General features: G+C 46.6%; 1 protein-coding gene and 1 long non-coding RNA gene across 16 annotated transcripts in view; one reads left to right on the top strand and one right to left on the bottom strand.

The window, feature by feature from the left end:
• LOC109551952 (uncharacterized) overlaps nucleotides 1–14335 on the top strand; it is a 188975-nt gene extending 174640 nt beyond the window's left edge. For both annotated transcript variants that reach the window (XR_012332648.1, XR_012332647.1), the window contains one exon: nucleotides 3456–14335. This is a non-coding gene — a long non-coding RNA (uncharacterized lncRNA). The remainder of the gene's footprint in view (nucleotides 1–3455) is intronic.
• The window catches only part of TNC (tenascin C), a 93754-nt gene continuing 88710 nt past the window's right edge, over nucleotides 11887–16930 (bottom strand). For all 14 annotated transcript variants that reach the window (XM_004323474.4, XM_033858463.2, XM_033858460.2 and 11 more), the window contains 2 exons: nucleotides 15172–15335; nucleotides 11887–12610 (listed from right to left, as the gene is read on the bottom strand). In XM_004323474.4, coding sequence (XP_004323522.1) covers nucleotides 12500–12610; nucleotides 15172–15335 — 275 coding nt within the window. In that variant the 3' untranslated portion in view covers nucleotides 11887–12499. The remainder of the gene's footprint in view (nucleotides 12611–15171; nucleotides 15336–16930) is intronic.

Genomic DNA, 16930 nt, shown 5'->3' on the forward strand with positions numbered 1-16930 from the left:
GTCCATTTTACTGGCATAGAGTTGCTTGTAGTAGTCTCTTAGGATGCTTTGTATTTCTGTGGTGTCTGTTGTAACTTCTCCTTTTTCATTTCTAATTTTATTGATTTGAGTCCTCTCCCTCTTTTTCTTGATGAGTCTGGCTGATGGTTTATCAATTTTGTTTATCTTCTCAAAGAACCAGCTTTTAGTTTTATTGATCTTTGCTATTGTTTTCTTTGTTTCTCTTTCATTTATTTCTGTTCTGATCTTTATGATTTCTTTCCTTCTGCTAACTTTGGGTTTTGTTTGTTCTTCTTTCTCTAGTTGCTTTAGGTGTAATGTTAGATTGTTTACTAGAGATTTTTCTTGTTTCTTGAGGTAGGCTTGTATAGCTATAACCTTCCCTCTTAGAACTGCTTTTGCTGCATCCCATAAGTTTTGGATCATCGTGTTTTCATTGTCATTTGTCTCTAGTTATTTTTTGATTTCCTCTTTGATTTCTTCAGTGATCTCTTGGTTATTTAGTAATGTATTGTCTAGCCTCCATGTGTTTGTGTTTTTTACGTTTTTTTCCCCTGTGATTCATTTCTAATCTCATAGCATTGTGGTCAGGAAAGATGCTTGATATTTTCAATTTTCTTAAATTTACTGAGGCTCGATTTGTGACCCAAGATGTGATCTATCCTGGAGAATGTTCCATGTGCACTTGAGAAGAAAGTGTAATCTGCTGTTTTTGGATGGAATGTCCTATAAATATCAATTAAATCTATCTGGTCTTTTGTGTCATTTAAAGCTTCTGTTTCCTTATTAATTTTCTGTTTGGATGATCTGTCCATTGGTGTAAGTGAGGTGTTAAAGTCCCCCACTATTGTTGTGTTACTGTCGATTTCCTCTTTTATAGCTGTTAGCAGTTGCCTTATGTATTGAACTGCTCCTATGTCGGGTGCATATATATTTATAATTGTTCTATCTTCTTCTTGGACTGATCCCGTGATCATTATGTAGTGTCCTTCCTTGTCTCTTGTAACATTCTTTATTTTAAAGTCTATTTTATCTGATGTGAGTATTGCTACTCCAGCTTTCTTTTGATTTCCATTTGCATGGAATATCTTTTTCCATCCCCTCACTTTCAGTCTGTATGTGTCCCTAGGTCTGAAGTGGGTCTCTTGTAGACAGCATATATATGGGTCTTATTTTTGTATCCATTCAGCAAGCCTGTGTCTTTTGGTTGGAGCATTTAATCCATTCATGTTTAAGGTAATTATCAATATGTATGTTCCTATGACCATCTTCTTAATTGTTTTGGGTTTGTTTTTGTAGGTACTTTTCTTCTCTTGTGTTTCCCACTTAGAGAAGTTCCTTTAGCATTTGTTGTAGAGCTGGTTTGGTGGTGCGGAATTCTCTTAGCTTTTGCTTGTCTGTAAAGCTTTTGATTTCTCCATCGAATCTGAATGAAATCCTTGCCAAGTAGAGTAATCTTGGTTGTAGGTTCTTCCCTTTCATCACTTTCAGTATATCGTGCCACTCCCTTCTGGCTTGTAGAGTTTCTGCTGAGAAATCAGCTGTTAACCTTATGGGAGTTCCCTTGTATGTTATTTGTCGTTTTTCCCTTGCTGCTTTCAATAATTTTTCTTTGTCTTTAATTTTTGCCCATTTGATTACTATGTGTCTCAGCGTGTTTCTCCTTGGGTTTATCCTGTATGGGACTCGCTGCATTTCCTGGACTTGGGTAGCTATTTCCTTTCCCATGTTAGGGAAGTTTTCGACTATAATCTCCAGATATTTTCTCTGGTCCTTTCTCTCTCTCTTCTCCTTCTGGGACCCCTATAATGCGAATGTTGTTGCGTTTAATGTTGTCCCAGAAATCTCTTAGGCTGTCTTCATTTCTTTTCATTCTTTTTTCTTTAGTCTGTTCCGCAGCAGTGAATTCCACCATTCTGTCTTCCAGGTTACTTATCCGTTCTTCTGCCTCAGTTATTCTGCTATTGATTCCTTCTAGTGTAGTTTTCATTTCAGTTATTGTATTGTTCATCTCTGTTTGTTTGTTCTTTAATTCTTCTAGGTCTTTGTTAAACATTTCTTGCATCTTCTCGATCTTTGCCTCCATTCTTTTTCCGAGGTCCTGGATCATCTTCACTATTATTATTCTGAATTCTTTTTCTGGAAGGTTGCCTATCTCCACTTCATTTAGTTGTTTTACTGGGTTTTTTTTTTGTTCCTTCATCTGATACATAGTCCTCTGCCTTTTCATTTTGCCTCTCTGTCTGTGAATGTGGTTTTTGTTCCACAGGCTGCGGGATTGTAGTTCTTCTTGCTTCTGCTATTGCATACACATTATTGCAAAGACATCGTTGCATTTGTTGTAATCCTTCGAGGTAGCTATTATTATTTCTTACTTATAGATGAAAGCATTTGTGGCTCAGAGAAGTTATGTAATTTAACCAAGGTCACACGGCTAATTCTGCAGCAGAGCCAGAGCTTGAAGCCATCATTCATTGGTTGAGCGTATCTCTATCTTCCTTGCCAGAGTCTGCCAAGGAATGATTCCTGCCCTCTCCACACCTGCAGTCTGGTTGGAGAGGCACTCTTCTAGCTCCTTGCCCAGTGGTCTTGTTATGATTGATCTCAAGACTTAGTATTAAAAAGGTGTATTATATGCTGTACACGAAGCCATTTAAATTCCATTTGAATGCTTGTGGTATTTAGCTTAAGTGGGTAAGAAAGGATGAAGTGGTGACTGAGATAAGGAGCTGAATGATAATATTATATATGTTTTACACTTAAGATCTCCTTTATGGAGACTGTGTCTTTGAGCAAACCTCCTATAATTTCCTAAGAGAAGTTTAGAAAGTACAGTTTGGCCTTGAGCAGTCTCCTGGAGCAAATCCTGGCCCAGGGAGGCAAGGCAGTAAGAGTCTCTGGCAACAAGTCATGCCTGAGGCTGCATATTTCTTTTTCTGTAAGGAGCTTGCTTCAGAGAAACTAATTAAACCCAGAAATCTTAGGAGGTTCATGGTGTTGCCAGGTTGCAAATATGGCTCCTCCCCAGGGTGTTCCCCGGAGGAAGGGCTCTGTCTGAGCAGAGAGACAGGCAGCTCTCTGGTTTTTCGTCAACCCTCCTGTCTTCCCAGACGGCCACTTTCTTCTTAAGAACAATATCTGGGTTTTGTAGTGTCTTAACTCTTTCTTTCTTTTTTAAAATTTTATTTAGTTTTTATACGGCAGGTTCTTATTAGTAATCTATTTTATATGTATTAGTGTATATATGTCAATCCCACTCTCCCAATTCATCCCCCGCCCCCCGCTGCTTTTCCCCCCTTGGCGTCCATTCGTTTGTTCTCTACATCTGTGTCTCTATTTCTGCCTTGCAAACCCGTTCATCTGTACCATTGTTCTAGATTCCACATATATGCATTAGTATACGATATTTGTTTTTCTCTCTGACTTACTTCACTGTCTTACCTCTTTCTTGACAGCCCTTCCTCGTGTTGTATTAGAGACTCAGGATGGAGCCTGAAAGCCTGGAGTAGAACTACATTCTGGATGCCTTGTATGAAACAACTGACTGAACCAGAGGTACAGAGTAAGTCTGTTTTGAGGGTAGAAGGGCACTTATACCACTCTGTTTAATGTCTAACCACTACCAAGACCTGGGGTCCCTCCAGCATCAGGGGCTCGCTGCTTCTACGACTGCCTGTTCTCTGGATGGCTTTGGTCACTGCAATTTCTCTTCTTATCTGAGTGCCATTTGTCGCCGTGGAGATTTAACCATTGGACCCTCGTTCTTCCCTCTCTCACCTAATAGAATGTCTGCCCTTTCCTTTCCATGACAGACCTTCAGAGATTTTGAGACAGAGGTTATGTACCTGCTTACTATTCCATTTTTCTCTCTCTAAAGAGCTGGGGATTGTCGTCTTCCCACTATCCTGATTGTCTAACATGCACTGTTCAAAGAATGACAAATATATTAATGAAACGTCTATTAATTGAGCGCACCCTTCTTTTCGAATGGGCCTGGTTGTGACCTCACTGTCCTTCCCAGTAACGTCCAGGCAGCTATTATAAATTGACTTCTTAATAAATAAACATTAATTGTGCAGCTACTGTGTTCAAGCTCCATGTCCTGTGGATGTGAACACAGCAGAACAGGCCATGCCCTCATGGAATTTGTAGCCCACTCTGAAGCTAACCCTGTGTGGCACTGAGTTGGAAGCTCTTTGCTACCCTGAACTGGGCTTTTGGGTGGAGATAGATGCCTTTTCATACCTGACTCTGATGCTCACCTGAAAGGTGCCCGGGTGGAATGTGGTCTTCTGCCTCTACTGAGCTGGGTCTGCTATGTCCCTCTCTCCCAGATTTCATTTGCACACCTGGGGCCTGGTCTACTCTCTCTAATGCTAATTGCTTAGAAGACCTTGATTGTGGAGAAATATATACACGGAAAAGCTAAATGCCTCTGGGGATAATCCAGGCCTCATTTTGCACTGGAAAATAGAGGCACTTTTTGGAGAAGCTTTTGAACCCACAGCTATGTGAATCCAGTTTAGTGATGTTCCTACCATACCTGGAAAATTCCCTTTCTCTCTTTCTTTTTCTCTGTTATTTTAGTAACCTTTCAAAGCTAACGCCTGCAAATAAAAGGCTTGAGCGGTCAGCTGCTTTTGCTCACTTCCCATCAATTCTTGAGAAATGAGGGCTCTCTGTGTCGTGGGGTGGTAGGACCTCTGTCCAAAACTGGAGGATGCTCTCCAAGAGACCACATGTGTGGAGAGTCCCTGCAGAAGTAATTTTCACTGGGCACGTATTATCCCCTGTCTTTGAAGTGACTGATACTTATGGTGTTTTTTTTCCTCTAAATGTCCTATTGGATTTCTCCCTCCTTGGCTGTGAGACAATCTCCGCCCATAGCCTCTCCCTCCCTAGGAGAAGCTGCTGTCTGGGGCTCTTGATAGAGCAATTCTTTCCTGTTTCTTTAAATCCCACCATTAGCTTCTGACCTGTTAAGGCAATGAGGTGGGTGAACGGGAACTGAGTGTAAATCCAAATTGACTGCATGGCCACTTTGGAGAAGTTACTTCTTTTCTAAGTTTGTTTGTTTCCATTTACAATGATGATCTGGGGACAAAGTCAATACTCAGTGAATTGAATAGAAAAATAAGGTGAGGCTAATAGACCTCTCCTCTCAGGTCTGATCATGTATTCCGTAAACATGTAATGACTGAGAAAAACAGAACAGGCTCCATTCTAGGTGCTGGGGATACAGCAGAGGGGAGACGCATTTAAAGTCCCTGTTGTCACGGAGCTTGATTTCTGGAAAACATACACGCAATTAAGTAAGCCAGTAGTATGTCTGTCCGGTGAAATTATGTGCTATGGAGAAAAATAAAGAAGAGTACTGGGGATGGGAAGGCATGTGTGCATGTGTTTTTGCACACGTGAGTATGCGAGTGTGTGTTTACGTAGGAGGTGAGGGAAAGGCTCATTGAGAAGGTGACATTGGGAGGACACCTGAAGAACATGAACAAATGAGCCATGCATGGGGGGGGAGGTTGGCGTGGCGGAGTGCTACAGGCCAAGGGTCTGCAGTGGGAGAGTGCTTGCTGGGTTTGAAGAACGGCAGGAGGCCAGTGTGTTAGCGCATCATGAGAGAGGGGTTGAGGTCAGGGAAGCAGCAGGGCACAGATCACTCGGGGCTTCAAAGGCCACTGTGACACCTTGGCTTTGCTCTAAGCCGGAAGGTGAGCTTTGGAGGCCTTTAAGCAGTGGAATGAGATGACACAACTCAGCATTTCAGGCGGATGGCTCTGGGGGACAGAGGGTCCTTGGCTTCATTTTCAATGCTGTCCAAGCTGCTCAGGATAATCTGGAGGCATCGGCATCTAAACCAGGCTTTAGAGGTGAAGGGAAAGGAAAACAACAGCGACCCATGGCAATAGGAACTAGCCCCCAATTCTAGACGTGCCTCACTTCGTCTGCAGAGAGAAGCGATTGGGAAGGAGGACAGAGGTCTTGTTGCTGCGGGGCCAGGGACAAGCCAAAGGAACAGACATAGGACAGGAGAAAATGTGTGAGCTTGGCCTTCACAGCAGCAATCGGGGTTAGCAGGCGAAAGTGAGTTGGTGATGGGACTTCAATACAGTGGAGCAAGGGGGGTCCTCGCCAGGGGTCCTTGCAGAATCTGAGTGGGGACTGGATACGTCGGCCAGAAACCCTCCTTCCCTGTCCCCACTCTGTCCTCCCCTCCCCACACAGCGTACATTTGTAAGAGGTGATAAGCAAGAGGGTTTGTGGTTGTTGACAGGAGGCTTTGTGTAGCAGAGGGGGAGGAAAGAGCAGAAGAGGTGCTTGCCATGCCCTGCTGCCCTGGGCTGGGTGTCAGCCCCTCCTCGAAAGAGGGATTAGAGTGACAGTAGAGAAGGTGTTTTCCTGAAAGTGTCTGTGAGCCTGGGAGCCCCTCGTTCCGTCAACACATCCGCAAGGATGTGCTCTCCTAAAGCCGGGGTAGGCTGCCACCTGCTGGTTGACCTCAGTATTTCACCCGGACGCTCGGCTTTGGACAAAGGTCTTTCAACGTCAAATACAGATCTGCGCTAGCATTTTCTTAAGGCCAGGCGCTTCCCATATTCTCTTTTAAATCATCACAGATTCTCATCAGCATAGGTCCTCTTCATTCTCATTTTTAGGGATGCTCAGAAAAATTAAGTGACTAGACCCAGATCATTCAGTAATTGGAAAACTTGGAATTCGAGCTTGGCTCTGACTACAAACACAATTACTTAAAGAAGTTGGTATGATCACATCAGCTTTGCAGACTGTGAGTGTTGTGAGGGAACCAGCAAATGGCAGGTGTTCCGTGTGTGCTGAACAGAAAAGTGGGTGCAGGAATAGATCTGCGGATGGATGGGTGATCCTCAAGGCGGTGCAGCCCGGGGGTCAGCGGACCTAGGTTTTAGTCCCAGCTCTGGCATTTCAGGGCCGGTGAACTTGGGGAAGTCATCTCATTACTCTGATACACAACTTCTTTGCCTGTAACTGCAAATGTACTGGGCTAACGTGGGAGCTACTTATTTTGCCTGTGTGTGTGTGTGTTTTCTTTCTGAAGCATCTTGAAATGTATTTTCCAGTCTTGGTGGGATTGGAGCGATTCTCAAGAGGACAGCTTTCCCTGCTTCCCTTCCAAGCTCTAAATTCTTTTGCAGGGCTCTCTGGGGAGGGCGGAGGACGAGGGAGTGAGCCCTGTGCTGGCACTGATACACCACACCAGCCCAAATCCTGGCAAGACGCATGTGTGAGGAGTGCAGCACCCCGCGGGCCAGAGGACACAGGTGCACAGGCAGCTGCCTCTCTAGTGCAGGCGTGAGCTTTCGAAAGGGCAACGCTGGTGTCTCCTGGCCTAAATATCTCCAGCTCTCAGCTGCGCTCAGAGGATGCAAAGCCTTCAAGGCCAGGCCCTGCACCACCGTCACCCTTGGTGTCCAGCCACAGCTTCCCCCTGGCATCGCCACAGTAACCTCCAGGGCCTCCCCGATTCTCCTGCTCACCCTACTCAAATTCTGAAGAGCCTAGCGCTCCTCGGCACCCTGTAGCCCCCCCTGTTCCGGAAGCTAATGGAGGCTTGACTTCAGCTCCCCACGTCCCTCATTAGTCTGGCTTAATTGAGACGACAGGGAAAATCTCCCGTAGGAATTGAGAGCAGCTCAAAAATGGGGTGTAGACATGGAGAAGCTCTCCGAGACCTCAAGCCCTATGGGTTTTACCTTCTAAACGTCTCTCAGAGCTATGTGCTCCATCTCCAGGACCACAGATGTAAACTCAGTCACCTTTCAACTGGACTCCTGCAGTGACCTCCTTACGGCTCTTTCTCATCTGTACCTCCCGGCCCAAAGACAAATTGCAACAAAAAGGTGGTTTTCTTTTTTAATTGAAGTATAGTTGAGTTACAATATTTTGTTAGTTTCAGGTGTACAGCACAGCGATTCATTCCTGTATTCATTCATTTACATATATATTCTTTTTCAGTTTCTTTTACCTTACAGGTTATTACAAAATATTGAGCAGAGTTCCCTGTGCTATACAGTAGGTCCTTGTTGGTTGCCTATTTTATATATAGTAGAATGTATATGATAATCCCAACCTCCTAATTTATCCCTCCCTCCACCCCCGTTTCCCCTTTTGTAACCATCAGTTTGTTTTCTATGTCTGTGAGTCTCTTTGTGTTTTGAAAATAAGTTCATTTGTATCTTTATTTATTTATTTTAGATTCCACATGTAAGCGATATCATATGATATTTGTCTTTCTCTGTCTGGTTTACTTCACTTAGTATGATAACCTCTAGGTCCATCCATGTTGCTGCAAATGGCATTATTTCATTCTCAAAAAGATTAAAAAAAAACAAAAACAAAACCAGACATGAGCATAATACTTCTCTGCTCAAAATTCCTTAGTTGCTTCCCATTGCATTTAGGAAAAAGATTAAAATCCTCATTCTGGATCAGAAGAACCTGCAGAACAGGGTTCCTGTTGCCACTGCAGCCTCTCTTTCTCCTGAGCCTCTGACTTTCTTTCTGAGCAGGCTAGCAGCCTCGGGGCCTCTAAAAACGTTCTGCCCTCTGCCTCCCCTGCCTCGATCACTGGTGAACTCCTATTTACCACTTAGACTCCCAATTCGTGTGCTCTTCCTCAGGGAAGCTATCCTGGTCAGGTCCTCAGTAGATGTTCTCCTAGTGTCTCGTATTCGCTTCCAGAGCATACCTTCAGTCTGCAGTTATACGTCCGCTTGTCTGCTGTGAATGTGTAACTCACATTGCCATCCTCTCCCCGGTGTGGAGGCTGCATGAGGGCAGGCTTGTTCACTTAGTGCTGGGCACATGGGGGTTACTCATGACTGACTTTCAAATGCAAAGGGAAATGAGAATGTTGGGAGAAGAGAGCCGCTCAGCACAGCCCACAGGGAGCCCCCTGGACACTCCGGAGTTGGCGAGGTGCGGTGAGAAGGAGAAAGGCTTGGGAGGGGCAGGCCGAGAAAGGGAGCAGGTGGGGTGGATGGTAGTCGCAAAGGACGGGGCTATGTGGGTAGATGCTGTGATGGTGGGTGTGGGGAAGCAGCCTCAGAGGCTCTTTGGTCTGCATTCCTTGCTGAAGTTTAGAAGTCCCTCCGCAGGTATCCAGCGGACCAAGCTCAAGTTGTGTGCCCGAGCCCGGCTACCATGGGGAAGAGGAAAGAGTATTTTCCCTTGTGGCTTCCATCGTGGGAGGAAGGGCCCTCACCCAATGGGAAATTCTCCAAAAGCAGAAAGGAGTTGGGATGCAGGGAAGCCAATAAATGACCAACGTGTACTACAGGGAGAGAGGCATGAGCAGAACTGATGGGATAAGGTCAGCAGGCAACTGTAACAGTGGTGCCTAGTGCCTGGGTGTCCCCGAGAATGGGCACGCCTGTCAGGGTCCCTGAGAAAAGTTTAACTAGAGGGCCTATTTCCAAAGGGGTGGGCAGGCTGGAGGAGAACCACAAAGGCCAGCACGGTTCCCCAGGTCTAGTAGCAGCTGATGTGCGGAGACCACCCCTGGCCTGAAGGGGCAAGTTGGGGGGGAGCAGTTGTGTGGAGACAGTCAGTTGACAGGCACTGTAACTCCTCTGAGGGAAACTCTCCCACCATGATGGCCCTCCCGCCATGATGCTGTAGAGATGGCGCTGGAAAAGGGGTTCCCCGACTCGCCCCCCGCTCCATCTCCATCAGTCTCTTCCCTTCCATGTCCCTGTGCTGCCTGCTGGAAGCCTGGGGGCATGGGAGTCCATTGGTCTAATTCATAAAGGGTGGTCTTAAGGATACAGAGCACGGAGAGGGGAGCAGAGCAGATAGGGGAGGGGCAAAAGGGGGACCAAACACCCTGGAAACGCACTTTCAGTGGAGAGCTACAGAGTGCATCATGGAGGTGGCAGTGGGCTTGGACCTTGAGGGTGGGGTAGAATTTCACGAGACCTTTCAAGATGGAGGAGGGTGCTTGAACAAAGCCACAGAGCCAGCCACTGAAAGATGTGTTTGAGGAATACCGAGCCCACACTTCTGACCAGAACTTGTGGAGTGTAGACAGTCTGAAACCCACTGTGGTGGTTTTGAATGCCATGGCCTCGGGCCTTCTGCCTACCCTGTCTCCATGTGGAGGCGTCTGCGATCTTCTGAAGGCCGTGATTAAGGACTGTTGTTGGATGCAGCGTCTTCACCAAGAGACTTCGATTCTTGTGTGGCTTCTGGGGAATACCTTACCCGCTTAGTGACATCTGTCTCTCTCGGGAGCGGTTAAGTTGGGGCTCGGGGGCTCCCACGTCAGCAGCCAGTAGGGGGTTAAGCCCCTCACTTAAGGCTTGGTTGTTGCAGGGAGCCAGTTTGTTTGAGTTTACACAGCAAGGCCAGTGTTGCTATGGCTGGATTGTAGGCAACGAGTCTTATGACCTGGAGCAGCGGATTGTGTATATAACACGTCTGCATTTATTAAAGCAGGATGAGCTCAGCAGCAAAGGATCTGGCTGGAGCCACGAATTCCTCTGATCCTTGTTTCGGAGCCATCGCATTCCATCTGAGTGAGGTCATCAGCCCAAACATTTTCATTAAATAAGTCGATTTGTTGAAAATCCCCAAGAGAGTGAACTGAGGATTGCAACGCCCACCACCATCCTTGTTTTAAAAGACAAATGTATAATGTGCGGTCCTGACTCACATTCTCTGAGTACAAACAGGTCTGCTTTTCCGGGCAGTGAGTTCCCTTCATCACTAGATGTAGTCGGACCAGACTGGGCGACACAGGCTCTCTTCCTTTTGGGGGACGCTGAGCAGGGGACAAGGAGACATTCCTAACAGACTTTCTCTCTAAGATTGCACGGTTGTGGGAGCCTGATGAAGGAGTCAGGTAGCCTCCCACACCCGTCATTCTGCACCGCGGCACACGTACGCTCAGGGAAGGAGAGATTTTCACCAGAGGCTTGGGGGAGAGAAAGAACCCTGGGGCCAGAAGGCCTGAGTTTAAATCCTAGTTCTGTTATTAACTGGGGAGATAGCCACGGGCAAGTCATTCCATCCTATGACGCCCCCCAGGCCACCATATATCAAGTGAGAGTAGCGACAGCCCATGCTGATGAGCACTTGATATCTGCCACGCACCGTGCGAAGGGCCTCGTGGGGATGATACCATTTATTTTCCACAGAAATGCTCTGAAATTAAGAAGTCTGTGTATCCCCATTTTTCTGATGGGAAAACTGAGGCACAGAAAGGTTAGGGAACTAAGGAATGGTGGAGCCAAGGTTTGAACACAGGCAGTCTGCCTCTGGGGACCTTCACCCTTGCACGATAACAATTGTCACCTCATCTATGTCATAGAACTTTTAGGAGACTGCATTAGAAAATGGGTATAAAAGTGCCTTTTTGGTTTTGTTTTGTTTTTTGCCCTACGCGGGCCTCCCACTGTTGTGGCCTCTCCCGTTGCGGAGCACAGGCTCCGGACGCGCAGGCTCAGCGGCCATGGCTCACGGGCCCAGCTGCTCCGTGGCATGTGGGATCCTCCCGGACCGGGGCACGAACCCGTGTCCCCTGCATCGGCAGGCGGACTCTCAACCATTGCACCACCAGGGAAGCCCTAAAAGTGCCTTTTAAAACGATAAACTGTTAGTCTTGGAAGTGTTGAGCAGGAAGCTGTATCTTAAGTTATAAGCTTTTCCCAAACTTATACAGCTTTGTTCAAAACTGTTTTCCTCTCTCCCAGCCTGTAGTCTCCCTTTCCTTCTTCCCCTCCTGCTTGGCCATCATCCCTCCTTTCCTCTCCCTTCCAACATCCCTCCTTTGCTCAAATATATTGGTGGAATTTGGTGGCTTTGGTGGAATCCAGGCTCGACAATGAAAGGAAAACCAATGGCCAAATTTAAAAGTACTTGTGCTTTTATTAAACAAAAAAAAAATACAATCAGGTACTGTCCAGATGTGTTTTGGAAAGGAAGATCTGTTTAAAAATCCTTAGTTTACATCATCATCATCATTATTATATTAATAACATTAATCATATCCTTAAAATCGAAACAGTATTGCTTTTCTGAAATGTAAAAAAAGGGACGGCTTCAAGACACACATTGAATCACTGCTAACAAAAATAATGATAATTAATTATACAGCTTTGTGTAAAATATAGCTGGTTCTAAAACAAACTACCACTGTACAGCCTACCCCGCTCTCATTCCCGGAGCCACCCAAGAGAAGGAAAATCATTGTGATGCTGTCACTGGAAGACTTTTGCTGAATCAAACAACAAAATGGAAACCTGGTGGACACTGTGGTCTTTGGTGTGAAGGGAAGTCATCGCAGAGTGGGTGAGGCCAGCGCTGCCGCCGCTGGCCTGGGTAATCCATGGTCAACTTTAGCTCCTGCCAGATGCCCAGGTGTGGCTTAATGGTCAGACTGCTCACATCGATGCTTTGGTAACATTATTTTCGTTCTCTGGGCCCTACTCTTCTCTCCCCCAGTTGTCCCCAGAATTTATGCCCGTTTGCGCCTGCCTTCGAGGTTTCGGAAGTTGCTGGGTCTCAGCTTCATCTCAGCAAACTGGATTGAATACTCGTGGCCCTTCCAGTGGAACCAGTTAACACCCTGTGAAAAAGAGAAGACCTTCAGATTGGTTTCCACCAGGCAAGGTGTTCACCGACCATCGCTGTCTCGTTGACGGAACAAGACGAGTTCCGTTTCAACTAGACCGTTTGGTAGTTCCCAGCTGTCTCTTGCCGATCCGTTTGTTGATCTGTGTAGTGAAAACTTTCAGAGGGGCTGGCTGACTCAGACTCAGTTTTTTTTACTTTAGGCAGAAGTCACCTGAGTTTGCGTTGAGCTTTGATCTGCCATCTTGAAATACAGTGGTGGCTGATGAAACTTACCGTCACTAGGACTGGGTGCTGCAGGAATTCGGATCATGATTGGAGCTTACAGAATTGAGTAGCTATATGCAGGGGTGTCTACACTTCACAGGATTCCTATGGAGTGTTTTAATAGGGGTTCCTATGGAACGGCACAAAGAGCAAGTACGTGGACACAAGTTTTGCAACCTGACATATAAGGTTAAATCTTAGTGCTCTTACTTGAGAGATATAAATGAACAAGTTATCAAAACGTTCTGGGCCTCAGTTTCATTATTTTTTTCTTAAGGCCCAATAATGCTAACCTTGGCAGGATGCTGTGAAGATTAACTGGGTCAGTAAAGGAGCTGCCACAGTGCTGGAAACATCATAGGTGCTCCGTAAATACTCTTCCCCAATCTCAAGAAGGGAGAGATATTCTCAGAATTTTGGCCAAAGATTTTCCTCAAGGAAAGACTATATTTGCTTCCGGGCCTCCTGGTTCCAGGTCTGACTCTTTAGCAAAGTCTACAGATGGTAGACTCTGCCCATGGAATCCCACAGACCCCTTGTCCTACTGGGCGTGGGGGTCAGCTTCAGAGAATCCTCCTATAAGGCCTCCACCCTGCGCACTGACACCTCTTCTCTTTAAGCTTCATAGGGCTGGGAGGGAACACGTCCACAGAGGAGATGATGGCTGGTGAAATGAGGGAAAATATCGATGTTTTGTTTGATTGTAATTTTTTGGCATTGACTGGTATTGGACAGTCTCTGTATCTGACAGGGGGATGGGATTTGAGAAGCGCTGACTCATTTTATGGGCAAATGTGTCTGTAATTACTCAACCTGGTCCTTGTGCTGCCTTCCTCTGCCCTCATTCTCCCCTCTGATAGAGGTTCAGAGCTGGAAGCAAGCCCTCCTCGTACTATGGTGGAGACTGAAGGCAGAGGGGGAAAGTGACTTCACAGAGGCCACACGGAGCCAGAGCTGGGACTGAACTCCCATAATTGTTCTGTGGTCTTTAACGTCATCTCCTTCTTCCAAAATTGGATGGAAAAAGAAGTTTCCTCTTGGCATGTAGCTTTTTCTCCCCCTCCCAAAGGACTTTGTGTTACACTGGTGTTAGGGGACAAGGAGATAAAGGCAATACAGCAGCTCTCAGAGTGGACGTGTTATTGAGGCCACATGATAAGATGGAGAAAACACAGGACTGGCGTCCAGAGGTGTCCTTCAAGTCTTCCCTCCTCTGTCAAATAGGCATGAAAAGCCATGTCCTGGTCCCCTTACAGAGTAAAAGTGGTGCACATGGGAGACAAGGCGAGAATGCTTTGAAAAGTGTCAGAAATTATGTCAAGGTAAGGTCTGCACTTAAGGTCACGACAAGCATTTGCTGGTAGTCAAGTCAACATAAACACATGTATCAAAATCATTAATAGCAGAGAGCAGCATGTAAAAACAAAAAAAACAAAAAAAACCAACAGCAAAAGTGTAAATAAGCAAGATGACGAGATGCTGCTTCCCGCCTGGGACCACCCATCAGAACTCCTGGGGCTGTTCGGTGTGATTTGTACCTTTGCCTTTTTACAAAGGGATCCCAGGTTGCAGGCTGGGTAGGAGTTGCTGAGGCCCAGCCCAGGGTGATCAGTCTGGGTGAATACCCGTCCTTCCTCCCTGGAGCAGGGATGGCCGCTGAGAAGGACCATCATGGTTAAGCAGCTGGGCCCACTAGACTTTGCCCACTTTTCAGGCACCTGCTCGTGCAGGCAGGACTCAGTGTGAGATGGTGGTTGAATTTGGTTTTGCTCACTTATCTCCACAGGGAATCTAAAAAATCCTTTTCTGTGATTGCAGAAATTGTGTCACAGCATCCTGTGTGGTGCAGGGAAATTTGGAGAGCTGGAAGGTTTGACTCTGCCTCCAGCTTTGCTCTGTGACCTCAGGGAAGTCACCTTTTTCTGGAACTCGATCTTAGGAATCAGAAAAGGAAGGGACTTAAAATCTGTGGTCTTTGCTCTGAGATGTTCTTGGGGTGCTGGAGGTGCCTCTACGCCAGGGTGGGGAAGCAGCGCCCTGGGCCTGCATCACCCCTGGTTCACCTAGATGGCCTCTACTTTCATCTGTTTCCTTCTGGGGTTCAGACAAAGACTTAATTTGAGGAAAGCTGGCTACGCTTGGTGTCTCCCTGACCAGTGGTTCTCCTTGGGATCTTCGTGGGTTAAGACATGCTATCTCTGTGATCTCTCCTGGCCTGCGGTCTCATGGGGATCTCTCCCTCCTGGCCTGCTGGCCTCAGCCCTGCCCAGGGCCTTGCTGTCTGCTCACCTGACTGTGGTTATTGTCCCCGTATCTCCCCATCAGGTTGACGCGGTGGCAGTTCTTGTACCAGAAAGCCCCCTTGTAGGACAGGGCACAGTTGGTGATGGCCGAGTCTGTGTCCTTGTCAAAGGTGGAGAAGGATCTGCCGTTGTGGTAGGCCATGGAGTCACCTGGGAGAGAGAAAGCACAGACTGAGAGCCCAGCTGGAGCTCCCTGTGGGCTGTGAAGGGCAGCGCCAGGGTGACGACTGAAGGGCCCTGGGGTGGGCCGGCCTCAAACACTGGACCCCGAATTAGGATCCAGCGTGGGCCTGGATAGGACATGAGTGTCATCCCCGAGCCTCGTTTCTGATAGAAGCAGCATAAAGTGGTAGAAGGTAGAAGGTACAGGTGGCTTTGGAGGATCTAGCTCCAATCCCATCTCTTTCACTCTTAGCTGTGACCCTGCACAGGTCAAGCCTCTTGCTGAACCTCAGTTTTCCTATCTGTAGAATGGAACTAGCACATTGATTTGATCCACCTCAGAGGGCTGTTGGAGCAATGGATACGAAGGTGTACACTAAACAGGTAGTGTGGTGTGCAAACGGTCATGATTGTCGCTATATTTTTTTTTTTTTGCGGTACGCGGGCCTCCCACAGTTGTGGCCTCTCCCGTTGCGGAGCACAGGCTCCGGACGTGCAGGCTCAGCGGCCATGGCTCATGGGCCCAGCCGCTCTGCGGCATGTGGGATCTTCCCGGACCGGGGCACGAACCCGTGTCCCCTGCATCAGCAGGAGGACTCTCAACCACTGCGCCACCAGGGAAGCCCGATTGTTGCTATTTTTATGATTGTGTTTGCATTCACTGTACGTAAAGGAACTCAGAGAGTAAGGTGGGAAATTTGTATTCAGTAATGGTGTGCTTTCCCCTCAAATGCAAGTATTCAGAGCCATACTTTAAAACAATTCTTTTCGTGCATTTATTTATTTATTGTCTATTTATTCATTAATTCACATTCACTCACTTATTCACTCACCCATCTAATATTTATCAAGTTCTAGTATGAGTTTAGTTTTCCACTCTGCCATGCTGGTTTTCCAGAGCTATCCTGAGACAGTCTATCTTGAGTCTCAGCCTACAGAGCCATACTTATAATCAAACCTTTCAGGTTTTAGATGTCACCGAATAGCTTGTATATCGTACAGTTATTTTTCAAAGTGTTTATGGGACCAGTTTTCCCTGATTCTTAGACAAAAAGTCCATGTATATATAGTGCTATATGGGAATCTAGTTTGCAATTGAATATATTGAATTTTAGGAGCATTTAAGTGCCATTTCTTTCTGTGTCCCCTCACTCCCAGCCCTGGTCAATGCAGTGCAGAAAGATTTCAAGACATCAAGGCATTCTATCCTGATATTTTGGAGCAAGTTGTCAGAGGGACTCGGGTGCCTTGGTAACTGATGAAGCTATCAAGAGCATGAGGATGGCAGCTAGATATTGATGAAACAAGATGCTTTCCTGTGGAGGGGCTGCTTGCCATTGATACGCACAGGAGGATGTAGCCCCAAGGGTTAGCTCAGTGCAGGGGCATAACATGGCTCATTTTCTGTTGGAAATACAGAAAGAGGTGGGTGGAGGCCACCTTCCCGCCCCGCCCCTCGGTGCCTGTGCTTGCCCTGTAACAGTATCCTCCTTGCCTGAAGCCATCTCAACAAAAGAGGTATTTATTGCCAGGTAATAAAATGTCAGAATTCTTTGAGGGATGCAAGAATGAAAACAGTTTTC

Source organism: Tursiops truncatus, chromosome 6, assembly GCF_011762595.2.
Source record: "Tursiops truncatus isolate mTurTru1 chromosome 6, mTurTru1.mat.Y, whole genome shotgun sequence".
Taxonomy (NCBI): domain Eukaryota; kingdom Metazoa; phylum Chordata; class Mammalia; order Artiodactyla; family Delphinidae; genus Tursiops; species Tursiops truncatus.